The sequence below is a fragment of the Meleagris gallopavo genome, unplaced genomic scaffold, assembly GCF_905368555.1.
Source record: "Meleagris gallopavo unplaced genomic scaffold, MGAL_WU_HG_1.1 scaffold_7, whole genome shotgun sequence".
Classification (NCBI taxonomy): Eukaryota; Metazoa; Chordata; class Aves; order Galliformes; family Phasianidae; genus Meleagris; species Meleagris gallopavo.
Window position 1 is genome coordinate 26,293 of NW_028147021.1, and position 17,327 is coordinate 43,619.

A 17,327-nucleotide genomic window follows, 5' to 3' on the forward strand; every position below is an offset into this window, starting at 1 on the left:
GGAGACCCCCAAAAGACCCCGTTTGCCCCCCATATCCTGGTTCTGATCCCGGTGGTGGTGGTTGGAGGACCCGGAGCTGATGCTTGGAGGACCGACTGGTTTGATTTTCATCTTACCTACAACGTTCCAACCCAAACACTGTAATAAAAAATGCTGTATTGTACACCTGTATGCAGTTCTGTGGGTCTGTTACCATGGAGACCCCCCAAAAGACCCCATTTCCCCCCATGTCCTGGTTCTGATCCTGTTGGTGGTGGTTGGAGGACCCGTAGGTGGTGCTTGGAGGACCGACTGGTTTGGTTTCTCTCTTACTTACGACGTTCCAACCCTGGATCCCAATAAAAAACATTATTCTCTGTTAACAAACCGATTTTGCTGCCATTTTTGGGACATTTGGGGCTTTTTTGAGGGTCTTTTTGTTTTTACGAGGTCGAGGAGAGGGATAAAACCATAGAGTCGCGCGGCTAGAGCGGCGGGAGCCCTCATCCCACCGGAAGTAGCTTGCGATGAGCCGGAGGGGGGATAAAACCATAGAATCGCGCTGCTAGAGCGGCAGGAGCGCTCATCCCACGGAAGCGATAGGCCGAAAGTAAGGCAGGACGACCGGAAGTAGAAAAGGAGAAGACCATAAGAGAGAAAGGGACATACCGGAAACGGAAAGGAGAAGACCGGAGGTGGGCGCGGCCGCCACCGGGAGAAGCGGGCTGAGCGCCCCGCGCCGCCGCCACCATTGAGGCGGACGCGGAGCGGCGGCGGCGGCGCGCGGAAGGCGGAAGCGGCGGCGGAGGAGGAGGAGGAACAACAGCGGGGCCCGCCGCCATGACATCGGCGTCCACCAAGGTGAGAGGGAGGGACTTCCGGTGTGGGGCTGAAGGGACTTCCGGTGGCTCTGGGGCCCACGATGAGCCGCCCCCCCCCCCCCCCCCTTCAGCCCCATAAAAACCCCACAAGGACCCAAAGACCCATAGAAACCCCACAGAAAACCCTCGGCCCCATAGAAACCCCATAGGGACCCCCCTGGCCCCATAGAATTCCCCCAGCCCCATAGAAACCCCATAGAACCCCTTCAGCCCCATAGAAACCCCATAGAACCCCTTCAGCCCCACATGTTGCCACCCAGTCCCTCCCAGTCCCTCCCAGTCCCTCCCAGTATATCCCAGTATTCTCCCAGTCCCTCCCAGTCCGTCCCAGTCCCTCCCAGTCCTCTCCCAGTCCATCCCAGTATATCCCAGTATTCTCCCAGTCCCTCCCAGTCCTTCCCAGTCCTCTCCCAGTCCATCCCAGTATATCCCAGTATTCTCCCAGTCCCTCCCAGTCCCTCCCAGTATATCCCAGTATTCTCCCAGTCCCTCCCAGTCCTTCCCAGTCCTCTCCCAGTCCATCCCAGTATATCCCAGTATTCTCCCAGTCCCTCCCAGTCCCTCCCAGTATATCCCAGTATTCTCCTAGACCATCCCAGTCTTTCCCAGTCCCCTCCCAGTCCCTCCCAGTCCATCCCAGTTGCTCCCACAGGTCGGTGAGATCTTCTCTGCCGCCGGCGCCGCCTTCTCCCGCCTCGGGGAGCTGACGATGCAGCTGCACCCCATGGCCGACAGCCCTGCGGGGTACGGGGTCCCTATGGGGGCCTTATGGGGTCCCTATGGGGTCCTTATGGGGTCTTTATGGGGTCCTTGTCGGGTCCTTGTCGGGTCTGGGGGATCTATGGGGTCCTTATGGGGTCCTTATGGGTCCTTATGGGGTCTGGTGGGTCCTTGTGGGGTCCTTATGTGGTCCTTATGAGGTCCTTGTGGGGTCCTTGTGGGGTCTCTGGGGTCTCTGGGGTCCTTGTAGGGTCTGGGGGATCTATGGGGTCCTTGTGGGGTCCCTATGGGGTCCTTATGGGGTCTTTATGGGGTCCTTGTGGGGTCCTTGTCGGGTCTGGGGGATCTATGGGGTCCTTATGGGGTCCTTATGGGTACTTATGGGGTCTGGGGGGTCCTTGTGGGGTCCTTATGGGGTCTGGGGGGTCCTTATGGGGTCCTTGTGGGGTCCTTAGGGGTCTGGGGTGTCCTTGTGGGGTCCTTGTGGGGTCTGGGGGATCTATGGGGTCCTTGTGGGGTCCCTATGGGGTCTGGGGTGTCCTTATGGTGTCCTTGTGGGGTCTGGGGGGTCATTGGGGTCCTTATGGGGACCTTATGGGGTCTCTGGGGTCCTTGTGGGGTCCTTGTGGGGTCTTTATGGGGTCTGGGGGGTCCTTGTGGGGTCCTTGTGGGGTCTGGGGGATCTATGGGTCCTTATGGGGTCTATGGGGTCCCTATGGGGTCTTTATGGGTACTTATGGGGTCCTTGTGGGGTCTGGAGGGTCCTTGTGGGGTCCTTGTGGGGTCCTTATGAGGCCCTTATGGGGTCCCTATGGGGTCTGGGGAGTCATATAGGGTCAGATGGGGTGATATGGGTTCAGACAGGGTCAGGTTGGGCAGCTATGGGGTGATATGGGGCAGCTATGGGGTGATATGGGGTCACTGGGGGGCTTTGGGCTCTGGGGGGTCGTTATGGGTCATTATGGGGTCCTATAGGGTCAGATGGGGCAGCTGTGGGGTCAGATTGGGAGATATGGGGTGATATGGGGCAGCTATGGGGTGATATGGGGTCAGATGGGGGGATATGGGATGATATGGGGCAGCTATGGGGTGATATGGGGGATTTGGGGGGATACGGGATTTTATGAGGCAATATGGGGTGCTATGGGGCAGCTATGGGGCTCTGTGGGTTCTCTGTGTCTTTCTATGGGGCACTGTAGGGTTCTATGGGGTGCAGTGGGGCAGCTTTGAGGTTCTAGGGGGCGCTATGGGGTGGCCATGGGGCGCTATGGGGCAATATGGGGCCCTATGGGTCTCTATGGGTTTCTGTGGTGCGCTATAAGGCTCCATGGGGCTCTAGGGGGCGCTATGGGGCAGCCATGGGGCGCTGTGGGGCAGGGTCAGTCTGTGGGTCCCTATGGGGCTCTAGGGGGGCAATATGGGTCTCTATAGGTTTCTATGGGTCTCTGTTTCTATGGGGCACTACAGGGTTCTATGGGGCGCTGTGGGGCAGCCATGGGGCGCCGTGGGGCAGGGTCACTCTGTGGGTCCCTATGGGACTCTAGGGGGCGCTATGGGGCAATATGGGTCTCTGTGGGTTTCTATGGGGCACTATAGAGTTCTGTGAGGTTCTAGGAAGAAATATGGGGTTCTGTGGGGCGCTGTGGGGCAGCCATGGGGCGCTGTGGGGCAGCCATGGGGCAGCTATGGGGCGCTGTGGGGCAGGGCCAAGTGGACGCCGGCGGAGCTGGAGCTGCTGCGCGCGGCCGTGCGGCGCTTTGGGGACGACCTGCAGCGCATCAGCGCCATCATCAGGGAGCGCACGCTGTAAGGGGGCGGCCCCAAAGCCCCCAAAAAACCCCGAATCGACCCCAAAGACCCCACTGACCCCCCCCCCCACCCCCTCCTGACCCCAAATCCCACAAATTTCAGCCCCCAAATCCCCAAATTCTGCCCCAAAATGAATCCAAATTGACCCCAAAATGGACCCAGTTGGACCCAAAATGCCCCAAATCGACCCCAAAGACCCCACTGACCCCCACTCCCACCCTCTCCTGATCCCAAATCCCACGGATTTCAGCCCCAAAATCCCCAAATTCTGCCCCAAAATGGACCCAAAATCCCTTAAATTCACCCCAAAATGACCCAAAATCCCTCAATTTCACCCCTAATTCCCCCCTAAAATACCCCAAAATTCCCAATTTCCCTCAAAAATCCCCCAGTTTCACCGCAAAATTCCATGAAAATGCCCCCAGATTCCTTTAATTTCACCACAAAATGACCCAAAATCCCCCAATTTTACCCCAAAATGCTCCCAAATCCCGTCCCCCAATCCCCACTTCCGCTTCTGCTCCTAACCCCGCCCCTTTTCCTCTCCCGTCCAATCAGCGCTCAGTTCGGCGGCGCCGTCCGCCGGAAGTCGTACGAATGGGGGGTCCGGAAGTGCCCCCCCCGTATCCCCCAATTTCGCCCCAATAATGACCCCAAATCTCCCAATTTCTCCCGAAATTCCCTTAAAATGCCCCAAAATGCCCCCAAAACATCCGGATTTTACCCCAAAATGCCCCCAAATCCCCTCCCTTTCCTCCCCCTTTTTCCCCATCCCGCACTTCCGCTTCCGTCCCTTGTCCCTCCCCCTTTTTCTGCCCCGTCCAATCAGCGCTCAGCTCCGCGGCGCCGCCCGCCGGAAGTCGCACGAAGGGGGGGGGCCTCGCGGTCCCCCCCTCAAATTCACCCCCAAAACAACCCCAAAACTCCCAATTTCCCCCTGAATCCCTCAACTTCACCCCAAATCCCCATAAAATGACACAAATTCCCAGAACTCCACCCCCAAAATCCCCATTTTTCATCCCAAATTCCCCCACCCTGCCCTTTCCTCCCCCCTCACTTCCGCTTCCGCCCCTAACCCCGCCCATTTTCTCTCTCTCGTCCAATCAGCGCTCAGCTCCGCGGCGCCGCCCGCCGGAAGGCGTACGAAGAGGGGGGGCTCGCGGTTCCGCCCCCCCCCCCCGATTCACCCAAACGGGGGCAGCGACGCCCCGGGGGGGGGGGAACGGCGGGGGGCGGGGCGTCACCGGAACCCCCCCCGAAGAGACCCAAATCCACTTCCGGTATGGGACCCCCCCCAATAATTTGGGACCTCCCCTCATTTTGGGATCCTCCCTTTTAGGACTCCCCCAATAATTTGGGACACCCCCCATTTTGGGACCCCCCCATTTTAGGACCCCCCCATTTTAGGACCCCCCAATAATTTGGGACCCCCCCCATTTTAGGACCCCTCCCAATTCTGGGACCCCCCCCAGTAATTTAGGAGCGCCCCAAATCAGAGACCCCCCCCACCCCCCAATTTTAGGACTCCTCCCCCAGTTTTGGGACCCCTCCATTTTAGGAATCCCCCCCCCCAAATTTGGGACCCCCCCCTTCAATTTCTGATCCCCCCCCTTTTTTTTTTTTTTTTTAGAGCCCCCCCCCACTGATGCCGACCCCCCCGGGGGGGACGTGGTGGACGTGGAAGGGTTGGGGGAACCCCCCAAAACCCTAAAAGGAGCCCCCAGGAAATGGGTGAGGGGGGCTGGGGGGGTCGTGGGGGGGGTTACGGGGTTATGGGGGGGTTATGGGGATATGGGGTTATGGGGGGGCGTGGGGGGGGTTTATGGGGTTATGGGGGGAGGTTATGGGGTGGTTATGGGGTTATGGCGTTATGGGGGGGGTTGTGGGGGGGGTTACGGAGTTATGGGGGGGGTTATGGGGTTATGGGGGGTCTTGGGGGGGTTATGGGGTTATGAGGGGAATATGGGGTTATGGGGGGGAGTTGTGGGGGGGTAATGGGGTTATGGGGGGATTATGGGGGTGTTATGGGGGGGTGGTTATGGGGTGGATATGGGTTTCTATGGGGCAGTTATGGGGTATTTATGGGTCTCTATGGGTCCCTATGGTTGCTATAGGTGTCTATAGGGGATCTCTCTAGGGGGCGCTGTGGGGCGCTATGGGTCTCTATTGGGCTCTATGGGTCTCTATGGGTCCCTATGGGTCCCCATGGGTCTCTAGGGGGCGCTGTGGGGCGCTATGGGTCTCTATGAGGTTCAATTGTTCTCTGTGGGGTCTCTATGGGTCCCTATGGGTCCCTATAGGTTTCTGTGGGTCTCTATGGGGTCTCTATGGGGTCCCTATGGGTCTCTGTGGGTCCCTATGGGTCTCTAGGGGGCGCTGTTTTCTCTCCATAAATCTTTAATTCCCCCCCGCAGTGTGAATGCAGCCCTCCGTGGGACCCCCTCCTCCCCCCCCTCCCTAAAAGGACCCCAAACGACCAACGGACGCCGCCCCCCCCCCCCCCGAAACCCCCAAATCCCCCCCCAATATTTGCACCCCAATAAAAAAGGCCCCCCTGATATTTTGTGATGTTTTCTTTCCTCCCCCCCTTAATGAGGACCCCCCCCGTTAATGAAGACCCCCCATTAATGAGCAACCCCCCTTTATGGAGACCCTCCATCTCTATGGACCCCCCCCTTTATGAGGACCCCCACCTCCCTCCATGAGGACACCCCCCGTTTTATCAGGAACCCCCCCCCTTTATGAAAGCCGCCTGCCCAATTTATGAGACCCCCCCTTATAAGGAGACCCCCCCCTTTATAGAGATTTCCTCCTTCATGAAGCCCCCCCCCCTTATGAGATTTCCCCCCTTTATGAGGACCCCCCCCCCTTTATTAGGACCCCTTCCTCTTTATGAGGACTCCCCCTTTATGAAGACCCCCCCCCTTTATAAGGACCCCCCCCCATTTATGAGGACCCCCCCCCACAGGGACACGCAGCGCTGAGTTCAGTCTTTATTGGGGTGACACAACAGCCACAGCTCCGGGTTGTTGGGGTGGTTGTGGGGCGCTGTGGGATGGTTGTGGGGCACTGCGGAGCAGTTACGGGGTGCTGTGGGGCGCTATGGGGTGGTTATGGGGCACTGTGGGGTGGTTATTGGGCACTGCGGAGTGGTTATGGGGTGCTGTGGGGAGCTATGGGGTGCTGTGGGGTGGATATGGGGTGCTATGGGGTGTTATGGGGCGCTGTGGGGTGGTTATTGGGCACTACGGAGCGGTTATGGGGCGCTGTGGGGTGCTATGGGGTGGTTATGGGGTGCTGTGGGGTGGTTATGGGGCGCTATGGGGTGGTTATGGGGTTCTATGGGGTGTATGGGGCACTGTGGGGTGGTTATGGGGCGCTATGGGATGGATATGGGGTGCTGTGGGGTGTTATGGGGTGCTGTGGGGCTCTATAGGGTGGTTATGGGGTGCTGTGGGGTGGATACGGGGTGGTTGTGGGGCACTGTGGGGTGGGGTGGGGTGTTATGGGGCGCTGTGGGGTGGTTATGGGGCGCTATGGGGTGGATATGGGGTGCTGTGGGGTGTTAAGGGGCGCTGTGGGGCACTATGGTGTGTTATGGGGAGCTGTGGGGTGGTTATGGGGCACTGGGGTGCTGTGGGGTAGATATGGGGTGGTTATGGGGTGGATATGGGATGCTGTAGGGTGGACATGGGACACTGTGGGGTGTTATGGGGTGCTGTGGGTCACTGTGGGGTGGTTATGGGGCACTGTGGGGTGCTATGGGGCGTTATGGGGCGCTGTGGGGTGGTTATGGGGCGCTGTAAGGTGGTTGTAGGGTGCTGTGGGGTGGATATGGGGTGTTATGGGGTGGTTATGGGGCACTGTGGGGCGCTGTGGGGTGGTTGTGGGGCACTGTGGAGCAACTATGGGGGCAATCACAGCTCTGGGTTTTGGGGTTGGTGACAACAACAGGGACGGCTCCGGGTGTTGGTGACAGCTCCGGGTGTTGGGGACAGGTCCAGGTGTTGGTGACGGTGTTGGTGACATTGTCGTTGGTGACAGTTGTTGGTGACACTGTTGGTGACAGCTCCGGGTGCTGGGGACCCTGGGGTTGCAGCCGCGGTGTCTCAGAGGGTGGCGCAGGGCTGCTGGCGGCTGTAGTGCTCGAATTGAGTCCTCCAGCGGCCCATGTAGGAGCTCCAGCGGTGGAATTCCAGCCGCCATTCGCGTTCCGCGTCCTCCGGGGGACCTGCAGCCCAGGGACCCCAAAAATGGGGGGGGGGGGGAACCCTAAATAAGGACCTTCTGAACCTATAAATCGCCCCCGAACACATCAGGACCCTATAAGCCCCCCCTGACCCCATAAGGACCCTATGAAAGCCTCCTGACCCCATAAGGACCCCCTGACACCATAAGGACCCCATAAAGACGCCATAAAAACCCCATAAAGACTCTATAAGCACTTCTTACCCCATAAGGACCCCCTGATACCGTGAGGACCCCATAAGGACCCTATAAGCCCCCCTTGAACCCATAAGGACCCGATAAAAGTCCCCTGACCCCATAAGGACCCCATAAGGACCCCATAAGGACCCCAGAGGATCCCTGACCCCATAAAGACCCCATAAGGACCCCATACTGGTGGCATTGAGCAGCTTGGACAGGAATCGGGTCCAGAAGGCGCAGATCTGTGACCCCATATCCCAACGTCCCCCTGACCCCATAACCACCCCAAACCGACCCTATAAACCCCCTGATCCCATAGGACCCCCTGACCCTACAAAAACCCCATAAGGAACCCATAAAGACCCCATACTGTGGCGTTGATCAGCTTGGGCAGGAATTGGGTGCAGATCTGTGACCCCGCATCCCCACATCCCCCTGACCCCATAAAGACCCCATAGGACCCCCTGATCCCATAAAGACCCCATAAAGACCCCAAAGCCCCCCTAAGGCCCCCATACCGGTGGCGTTGAGCAGCTTGGGCAGGAATCGGGTCCAGAAGGCGCAGATTTGGGTCCTCAATCCCTGCCCCACAGCCAGGGGCCGGGCGTTGAGGTGGGCGTAGCGCTGACCTGACGGCGTGTAGGGCGGCCAGGAGGGACCCCCGACCCCCCCGTTAGGGTCACTGTGGGGTCAAAGGTCAGACAGGGGTCAGACAGGGGTGAGAGGTCAGCTGGGGGTCAGCTGGGGGTCAGCTGGGGTCGGTGGGGTCAATGGGGTTCCATGGGGTCGATGGGGGTCAGTGGGGTCAGCAGCAGCCAGATGGGATCCCTGACCCCCCCCCCTTTGGGGTCACTGCGGGGTCAAAGGTCAGCAAAGGGTCAGGGAGAGGTCAGAGGTCAGCTGGGGGTCAATGGGGGTCAATGGGGATCCGTGGGATCAATGGGGGTCACTGGGGTCAGTGTGAACCACCAACTCCCCCCACTGGGGTCACTGTGGGGTCAGAGGTCAGGTAGGGGTCAGGGAAGGGTCAATGGGGTCAAAGGGGGTCGGTGGGGTCAGACCCCAATGTCCCCACTGGACCCCGATGTCCCCATAGAGCTCTGTTGGCCCCATAGAGCCCAATGAAACCCAATGGAAACCCGGTTCCCCACTGACCCCAATGCCCCCATTTGACCCCAGTGACCCCAACGTCCCCATTCACCCCATTGCCCCCATCGCCCCCATTGACCCCATTGGCTCCAATGCCCCCATTTGACCCCATTGCCCCCATTCACCCCATTCACCCCACCTTCCCCATTGACCCCATTGACCCCAACTTCCCTATTGACCCCATTGACCCCATTGCCCCCATTGCCCCCATTGACCCCAATGCCCCCATTCACCCCATTGCCGCCATTGACCCCATCGTCGCCATTGTCCCCATTGACCCCAATGCCCCCATTGCCCCCATTGACCCCATTGCCCCCATTGACCCCAATGCCCCCATTGCCCCCAACTTCCCCATTGACCCCAACGCCCCCATTGACCCCATTGAGCCCATTGCCCCCATTCACCCCAACTTCCCCATTGACCCCAATGCCCCCATTACCCCCCTGCCCCCATTGCCCCCATTACTCCCAACCCCCCATTGCCCCCATTGCCCCCATTGCCCCCATTGCCCCCATTACCCCCCTGCCCCCATTGCCCCCATTACTCCCAATCCCCCATTGCCCCCATTACCCCCCTGCCCCCATTGCCCCCATTACTCCCACCCCCCTCGCCCCCCATTACCCCCCTGCCCCCATTGCCCCCATTACTCCCACCCCCCTCGCCCCCCATTACCCCCTGCCCCCTACATGCACCCTACCCGGTTCGGGCGAAGTTCCCCCAGTACCGCATGATCCTCCTGCTGAGCTCCACCTCCTCCCTGGTGTAATTCTTTTTAGGATCCAGCGGCTGCCCGAACACGAATTCGATCTCGTAGCCGTGCGGGACCCCCATCCAAGGGGGCCACAGCAGGGTCGAAGCGCGGTGGTCGAAGAGATAAGCGTAAACTCTGCCCCCCCTCTGAGCCCAGCGCTGGGCGAAGGCCATCAGGGGGCAGACGACGTTGTGATCCCCCACGATGTCGTCCAGAGCCTCCCTGTTTTTGATCGGGTTGTCGGCGTCCATCCAGTCGGTGTAATGAAGGACCACGGCCTCGGCTGCCAAGTCGTTGGCTTGAGGGACCCCCATCCGGACCCCCCCCAGGAATTCCTCTCTACTGATCAGGCTTTCGTTGTCCTTCCCGAAACCCGGGACCCCGTAGACCAGGAAATAGGAACCTTCGTCCCTAACGGCCCCAAGGAGAACCTCCACCTCCCTGTGGGGGCCGGAGGACGTCTTGGCCCCGAAGGAGTCCGACGAACCCTTCACCCCATAGCCCTCCTTGGCCCCATAGCCCTCCTTGGCCCCATAGCCCTCCTTGGCCCCATAGCCCTCCTTGGCCCCGTAACCGTCGGGTGACGCCTCGTCCCTGTGGGGCCTGGAGGCCGTCTTGGCCCCATAAGAATCCGATGACCCCTTGACCCCGTAACCGTCGGGTGACGCCTCGTCCCTTTGGGGTCTGGAGGCCGTCTTGACCCCGTGGCCTCCAGACAACCCGCTGACCCCATAACCATCAGACGACTCCTTCACCCCATAACCCCCAGCCCCATAACCCTCCCCCACCCCATAACCCCCCCCTACCTCTTCCTTCACCCCATAGCCGCCGACCCCATCCTCCTCCCTCCCCCCCCCGACCCCGTAACCGACCCCATAACCCTCAGCCTCCCGACGTTCGACCCCGTGACCCCCAACCCCATGACCCTCCACCCCATCCCCCTCCCTCCCCCCTTGCACCCCCCGACCCCCGACCCCATCCCCCTCCCGGCCCCCCCTGACCCCATAACCCGCCCCGTAACCCCCTAAAACAACATCGGGGCTGTCAACCAAAAACTCCCCATCCACGACGGGAACGAAAGCGAACCTAAAAACGCTTTGGGGTGGCATCACCATCCCTTCCCCCTCCAAAAGCTCCCCGGGTTCCTTCCCCCGTAGGCACCCCAATAATTCCGTCTCGTTCCCATAGGGGCACCCCACCACCCGCCCTAAAAGCATCGCCCTCCTTCTCCCTTCGGCCGCCCCGATGCTGGCCCAAGGTCCGTTAGGGGAACCGCTCTGTAGGACGGCCCTATTAAACAACCCCTGGCTGTGGGGCGACAAGAGATGAAATCCCACAGAAGCGGCGCCGGCGCTTTCGCCAAACAGGGTCACCAGATTCGGATCTCCCCCGAAAGCCTCGGCGTTTTCCTTTATCCACTGCAAAGCCAAGCGCTGGTCCCACAAACCCACGTTCCCAGGTGCGTCCCGCTGACCCGGCAGGGCTAAAAATCCTAAAGATCCCACGCGGTAATTCATGGAAATCACCACGGCGCCCTCGGCCACGGCCAGGAATCGCCCGTCGTAAACATCCAGAGAAACGGAACCGCTGTAAAACCCCCCCCCGTAAATCCAAACCATCACGGGGGCTTTGTAGGGTCGCCTTTTCGGGGTCCAGACGTTGAGATACAGGCAATCCTCGCTCATTTCCCTATTAGGGTTCCACATTTCGGAGTCGGGAAAACCCGGAAACGTGGTGTCTACGATTTGGTAACAAGCGAATGGCTGAGAATCTGCGTCACGGATACCGGGCCAGGGCTTCGGGATCGGGATCGGGGGGCGGAAGCGGAGAGATCCCAAAGGGGGGACGGCGAACGGGATTCCCAAAAAGGCGGCGGCCGTGGAAGAGCCGGCAGGGAGCAAAAGGCCCCGGATGGAACCCGATGCAATGCGCACCGTCGGCCGGTTGGGGGCGCTGTAGGCAAAATCCGCGTGGGCCGATATGGGGTCGGCCGATATGGGGTCGGTTGATATGGGGTCGGTTGATGTGGGGTCGGCGAGGAGGAGGAGGAGGAGGAGAGGCAGCAGCTTGTAGGGCTGTGGGGGGAAAGAGAGAGGTTGTGGGGTTTTGTTATGGGGCTGTGGGGTGGTGGGGTGTGGGTGTTGGGGTTATGGGGTGGTTATGGGTGATTATGAAGTGTGGAGGAGGTTATGGGGTGGATATGGGGCGGTTATGGGGTGGTGATGGGGTTCAAAGGCCCCGGATGGGAGCCGATGCAATGCGCACCGCCGGCCGCTTGGGGGCGCTGTAGGCAAAATCCGCGTGGGCCGATATGGTGGTCCATATCGGCCCACGGCCCCATATCGGCCGATGCAATGCGCACCGCCGGCCACTTGGGGGCACTGTAGGGAAAAAAAATCTGCATGGGCCGATATGGGGTGGGTTGATGTGGGGTCGGCGAGGAGGAGGAGGAGGAGGAGAGGCAGCAGCTTGTAGGGCTGTGGGGGGAAAGAGAGACGTTATGGGGTTTTGTTATGGGGCTGCGGAGTGGTGGGGTGTGGGGTGGTTATGGGGTGGATATGGGGTGGATATGGGGGGATATGGGGTGGTTATGGGGTGTGGGGGAGGTTATGGGGTGGATATGGGGTGGATATGGGGGGATATGGGGTGGTTATGGGGTGTGGGGGAGGTTATGGGGTGGATATGGGGTGGATATAGGGCGGTTATGGGGCAGTTATGGGGCGGTTATGGGGTGGTTATGGGGTGGTTATGGGGCGGTTATGGGGCAGTTATGGGGCGGTTATGGGGTGGATATGGGGTGGATATGGGGCGGTTAAGGCGATGGGGTTCAAAGGCCCCGGATGGAAGCCGATGCAATGCGCACCGCCGGTCACTTGGGGGCGCTGTAGGAAAAAAAAATCCGGGCTTGGGGTCGCGGTGCCACTTTTGGGGTCGGCAGGAGGAGCCAAAGGGGCGCCTTGTAGGGCTGCCGTCTATGGGGCGGATCTATGGGGCAGATCTATGGGGCTGACCTATGGGACAGACCTACAGGGAAGATCTATGGGGCACATCTATGGGGCAAAGCCATCTACGGGGCAGATCTATGGGGCCAATCTATGGGGCAGATCTATGGGCAGATCTATGGGGCAGATCTATGGGGCAGAGCCATCTGTAGGGCAGATCTATGGGCCCGATCTATGGGGCAGATCTACGGGGCACATCTATGGGGCAGATCTATGGGGCCGATCTATAGGGCAGATCTATGGGGCAGAGCCATCTGTGGGGCAGATCTATGGGGCAGATCTACAGGGAAGTTCTATAGGGCAGATCTATGGGGCCGATCTATGGGGCAGATCTATGGAGCAGATCTATGGGGCAGATCTATGGGGCAGACCCCCGCCCCCCACTGCCCCCCTCCCCCCCCCCAATTTCTGGTGCCGCTCTGTGGGGCCCCGCAGGGTGGGCGGAAGTTTCCCCCCCCCCCCCCCCCCAGCCCCACAACAGGTGGAGAAACCCCAAATAGCAGCAAAAATCCCCCCAGCGGAAATGGGGGGGGGGGGAGGGTGGAAAGGGGGCACCTGGGGGGCACTGCGACCCCACGGATTGAGCCCGGCCCCATAGATTGGCTTCAGCCCCATAGATTGACCCTGGCCCCATAGATCGGCCCCATAGAGAACCCCTGCCCCATAGATTGGCTCCAGCCCCATAGATGGGACCTATAAAGAGCCCCTGCCCCATAGATTGGCCCTATAGAGAGGCCTGCCACATAGATCGGCCCTGTAGAGAGCCCCTGCCCCATAGACTGGCTCCAGCCCAATAGATTGACTCCAGCCCCATAGATCGGCCCTATAAAGGGCTCCAGCCCCATAGATTGGCTCTAGACCCATAGATCGGCCCTATAGAGAGAGCCCCACCCCATAGATCCTTGCCCCATAGGAAACCCCCCACCCCATAGAACCCCACCCCATAGGGAACCCCATTGGGAGACCCCAGGCCCTGTAGATCTCCCCATATGGGGTGGATATAGGGCTATGGGGCAGGGATGCGGTTATGGGGTGAATACGGGGTGGTTATGGGGCAGATACGGTGTTATGGGGCGGTTATGGGGCGGATAGGGAGTTATGGCGGGGTTCTGGGGTAATGGGGCGGATATGGGGCAGGTATGGAATAATGAGGTGGATATGGGGCAGTTATGGGGCAGTTATGAGGTGGTTATGGGGTGGTTATGGGGCAGTTATGGGGTGGATATGGGGTGGTTATGGGGTGGTTATGGGGTGGTTATGGGGTGGATATGGGGCAGGGATGGGAGCTGTGGGGCAGAGGGAAAGGATGACTCAGGAGAATGGGAACTGGGGGGGGTGGGGCAGATATGGGGCGATGGGGGGGATTTGGGGTTATGGGGCCGAGGTGGGATTGGGGGCCGCTATGGGGCGGCTATGGGGCTGATATGGGGTTATATGGAGCTATGGGGCGGCTATGGGGCGCTATGGGGCAGGGATGTGAGGCAATGGTAATGGATGGAGAATGAATGGTGGGTGTGGGGGGGCTGTGGGGTTATGGGGCGCTATGGGGTGGCTATAGGGCGGCTATGGGGCAGAGTTATGGGGCAGAGATTTAAGGCAATGGGAACGGATGAAGGATGAATGGAGGCTATGGGGGGTTATGGGGCTTATGGGGCGCTAGGGGGCGCTGTGGGGCAGAGCTATGGGGTGGCCATAGGGCAGCTATGGGGCAGCTATGGGGCGGCTATGGGGTGGCTATGGGGCAGGGATGTGAGGCAATGGGAACGGATGGAGGATGAATGGGGGGCTGTGGGGTTATGGGGCTTATGAGGCGCTATGGGGCAGAGCTATGGGGCGGCTATAGGGCGGCTATGGGGCAGAGCTATAGGGCGCTATGGGGTGGCTATGGGGCAGAGCTATGAGGCGGCTATGGGGCAGGGATGTGAGGCAATGGGAACGGATGGAGGATGAATGGGGGGCTGTGGGGGGGCTGTGGGGTTATGGGGCGCTAGGGGGCGCTAGGGGGCAAAGCTATGGGGTGGCTATAGGGCGGCTATGGGGCGGCTATGGGGCAGAGCTATGGGGCAGAGCTATGGGGCGGAGATTTAAGGCAATGGGAACGGATGAAGGATGAATGGAGGCTATGGGGGGTTATGGGGGTCATGGGGCGCAATGGGGCGCTATGGGGCAGAGCTACGGGGCGGCTATAGGGCAGCTATGGGGCGCTATGGGGCGCTGTGGGGCAGGGATGTGAGGCAATGGGAACGGATGGAGGATGAATGGAAGCTATGGGGGGTTATTGAGGTTATGGGGCTCTATGGGGCGGCTATGGGGCGCTATGGGGCAGAGCTATGGGGCGCTATGGGGCGCTATGGGGCAGAGCCTTCCTCACCTCCATGGCTGCGCCCTTCGCTGCTGCGGCGGCTGCGAAACCCCGGCGGGGTTGGGGGGGGGGGGGGGAGGGGTTAAATTGAGGGGGGGGAGGGGGCGGGGGGGAGGGGGGGGTTGGGCGCCGCCCCTCCCCCACCGCTGCGGCATCGCCGCCCCTCCCCCACAGCGGCGCCGCCTCGGCCCCAAAGAGCCGCGCAGCGACCCCATGGGCGCCCCATAGAGACCCTACGGCTGCCCCATAGATGCCCCATAGATCCCCTATAGATCCCCCACAGATCCCCCACAGATCCTTTATGGCTGCCCCATAGATCCCCTGTAGATCCCCTATAGAATCCCCCCATAGATCCCCTATGGCTGCCCCATAGATCTCCTATAAGTGCCCCCCAGATCCCCCACAGATCCCCTATGGCCGCCCCACAGATCCCCCATAGATCCCCTATAAGTGCCCCATAGAATCCCTAGAATTGCCTGGGGCAGTTATAGGGGATCTGTGGGGCAGCCATAGGGATTCTGTAGGGGATCTATGGGGCAGTTAGGGGGGTTTTTCTACCCCACACGTGTCCCCATTGTCCCCCCCACATCCCCATGTCCCCATATGTGTCCCCATGTCCCCCCCATCTCCCCCCATCTCCCTCCATTGTCCCCCCCACGTCCCCATGTCCCATTGTCCCCATGTCCCCCCACGTCCCCATGTCCCCATATCCCCCCCCATGTCCCATTGCCCCCCCATGTCCCCACGTCCCCATATGTGTCCCCATGTCCCCTCCCCTGTCCCCACGCCCCCCCGTCCCTCTGTCCCTTGTCCCCACCCACTGTCCCCCCTCATGTCCCCATACGTGTCCTCACGTCCCCATGTCCCCCCATCTCCTCCCATTGTCCCCCCCATGTCCCCATGTCCCCCCATCTCCCCCATTGTCCCCCCCCCATCCCCATGTCCCCATACGTGTCCCCACGCCCCATTGTCCCTCTGTCCCATGTCCCCACCCATCTGTCCGTCTGTCCCCCTCCCCCCTCCCGGTTCAGCCCCGCCTGTTTGCCCTCTGGTTTCCCCCACCCCGGGCTGCTGCTGTCACCCTTGGGTGTCACCTCTGCGTCACCGGCCGTTGGTGGCACCGCCTGTTTGTGGTGGCAACCGAGGGACAACCGGCAGCGGCTCCGCCCGGCCATCTTGTCCTGCTGTCTGTCTGGCCCCACGTCTGTCCTCCTGTCTGCCCCATCGTGGCCCATCATGTCCCCATCGCGGCCCCACGTCTGTCCCATAACGTCCCCATCATGTCCCCATCATGTCCCCATGTCCGTCTCCATGTCTGTCCCATCATGGCCCCATAACGTCCCCATGTCTGTCCTATAATGGCCCCATCATGTCCCCATGTCTGTCCTCCTGTCCGTCCCCATGTCTGTCCCATCATGGCCCATCATGTCCCCATGTCTGTCCTACAACGTCCCCATCATGTCCCCATCATGTCCCCTTAATGTCCCCACAGTGTCCCCATCGTCCCCATTCTCCCCAATGTCCCCACTGTCCTCAATGTCCCCAATGACCCCACAATGTCCCCACTGTCCCCATTCTCCCCAGTGTCCCCAGACCCCCAATGTCCCCAATGTCCCCAGACCCCCAACGTCCCCAGACCCCCAACGTCCCCAATGTCCCCACCATCCCCAATGTCCCCAATGTCCCCAGACCCCCAATGTCCCCAACGTCCCCAACGTCCCCAATGTCCCCAGACCCCCAATGTCCCCAACGTCCCCAATATCCCCAATGTCCCCAATGTCCCCAACGTCCCCAATGTCCCCAATGTCCCCAGACCCCCAATGTCCCCAACATCCCCAATGTCCCCAATGTCCCCAAAGTCCCCAAAGTCCCCAATGTCCCCAATGTCCCCAGACCCCCAATGTCCCAATGTCCCCAACACCCCAATGTCCCCAGTGTCCCCCCACCCTCACACCGCTGTCCCCAGTGTCCCCACACCCTTCACCCCGATGTCCCCACGTCACCGTTTGTCACCGTCGGTGAATCCCCCATGTCCCCGGTGTTGGGGACAAAGGTCCCCTCGTGTCCCCGAGCTCATATAGCGCCGCTGTCACCCCGGATGGGACAATTTGTCACCGTCACCGCCGACGTGTCACCAACGGGGAAGAGTCCCATGGGGACGGGGGTGGCACTGCTGGGGTGGCTGCTGGCAGGTAGGGGACAGTGGGGACAAGGGGGGACATTGGGGACAGTGGGGACAAGGGGGG

General features: G+C 60.5%; 2 protein-coding genes and 1 long non-coding RNA gene across 8 annotated transcripts; 1 reads left to right on the forward strand and 2 right to left on the reverse strand.

The window, feature by feature from the left end:
- Positions 1-139: 139 nt before the first annotated feature.
- Positions 140-788, reverse strand: LOC146541975 (uncharacterized). Its single transcript, XR_014880795.1, has 2 exons — positions 649-788; positions 140-328 (listed from the first exon to the last, which is right to left on the reverse strand). It is a non-coding gene; the product is annotated as an uncharacterized LOC146541975 (long non-coding RNA).
- On the forward strand, positions 486-5,938 carry BACC1 (BPTF associated chromatin complex component 1). Of its 2 annotated transcripts, XM_085215171.1 has the most exons (6): positions 489-840; positions 1,513-1,604; positions 3,285-3,386; positions 4,497-4,669; positions 5,020-5,120; positions 5,804-5,938. In XM_085215171.1, exons 1-6 carry the CDS (start codon positions 820-822, stop codon positions 5,930-5,932), a joined length of 618 nt encoding a protein of 205 aa, XP_085071297.1. In that variant the 5' UTR covers positions 489-819; the 3' UTR covers positions 5,933-5,938. The 2 variants fall into 2 exon arrangements, with proteins under 2 accessions (XP_085071298.1, XP_085071297.1); XM_085215172.1 differs by lacking the exon at positions 3,285-3,386 and having other exon boundaries at positions 486-840.
- Positions 5,939-7,435: 1,497 nt separating this feature from the next.
- LOC104916025 (acetylcholinesterase-like) lies at positions 7,436-17,257 on the reverse strand. Of its 5 annotated transcripts, XM_085215163.1 has the most exons (6): positions 16,176-16,620; positions 15,091-15,122; positions 11,983-12,194; positions 9,664-11,792; positions 8,336-8,499; positions 7,436-7,620 (listed from the first exon to the last, which is right to left on the reverse strand). In XM_085215163.1, exons 1-6 carry the CDS (start codon positions 16,304-16,306, stop codon positions 7,499-7,501), a joined length of 2,790 nt encoding a protein of 929 aa, XP_085071289.1. In that variant the 5' UTR covers positions 16,307-16,620; the 3' UTR covers positions 7,436-7,498. The 5 variants fall into 5 exon arrangements, with proteins under 5 accessions (XP_085071289.1, XP_085071290.1, XP_085071293.1 ...); XM_085215164.1 differs by lacking the exons at positions 15,091-15,122; positions 16,176-16,620 and adding an exon at positions 17,085-17,257; XM_085215167.1 differs by lacking the exon at positions 11,983-12,194 and having other exon boundaries at positions 16,176-16,225.
- Positions 17,258-17,327: the final 70 nt, after the last annotated feature.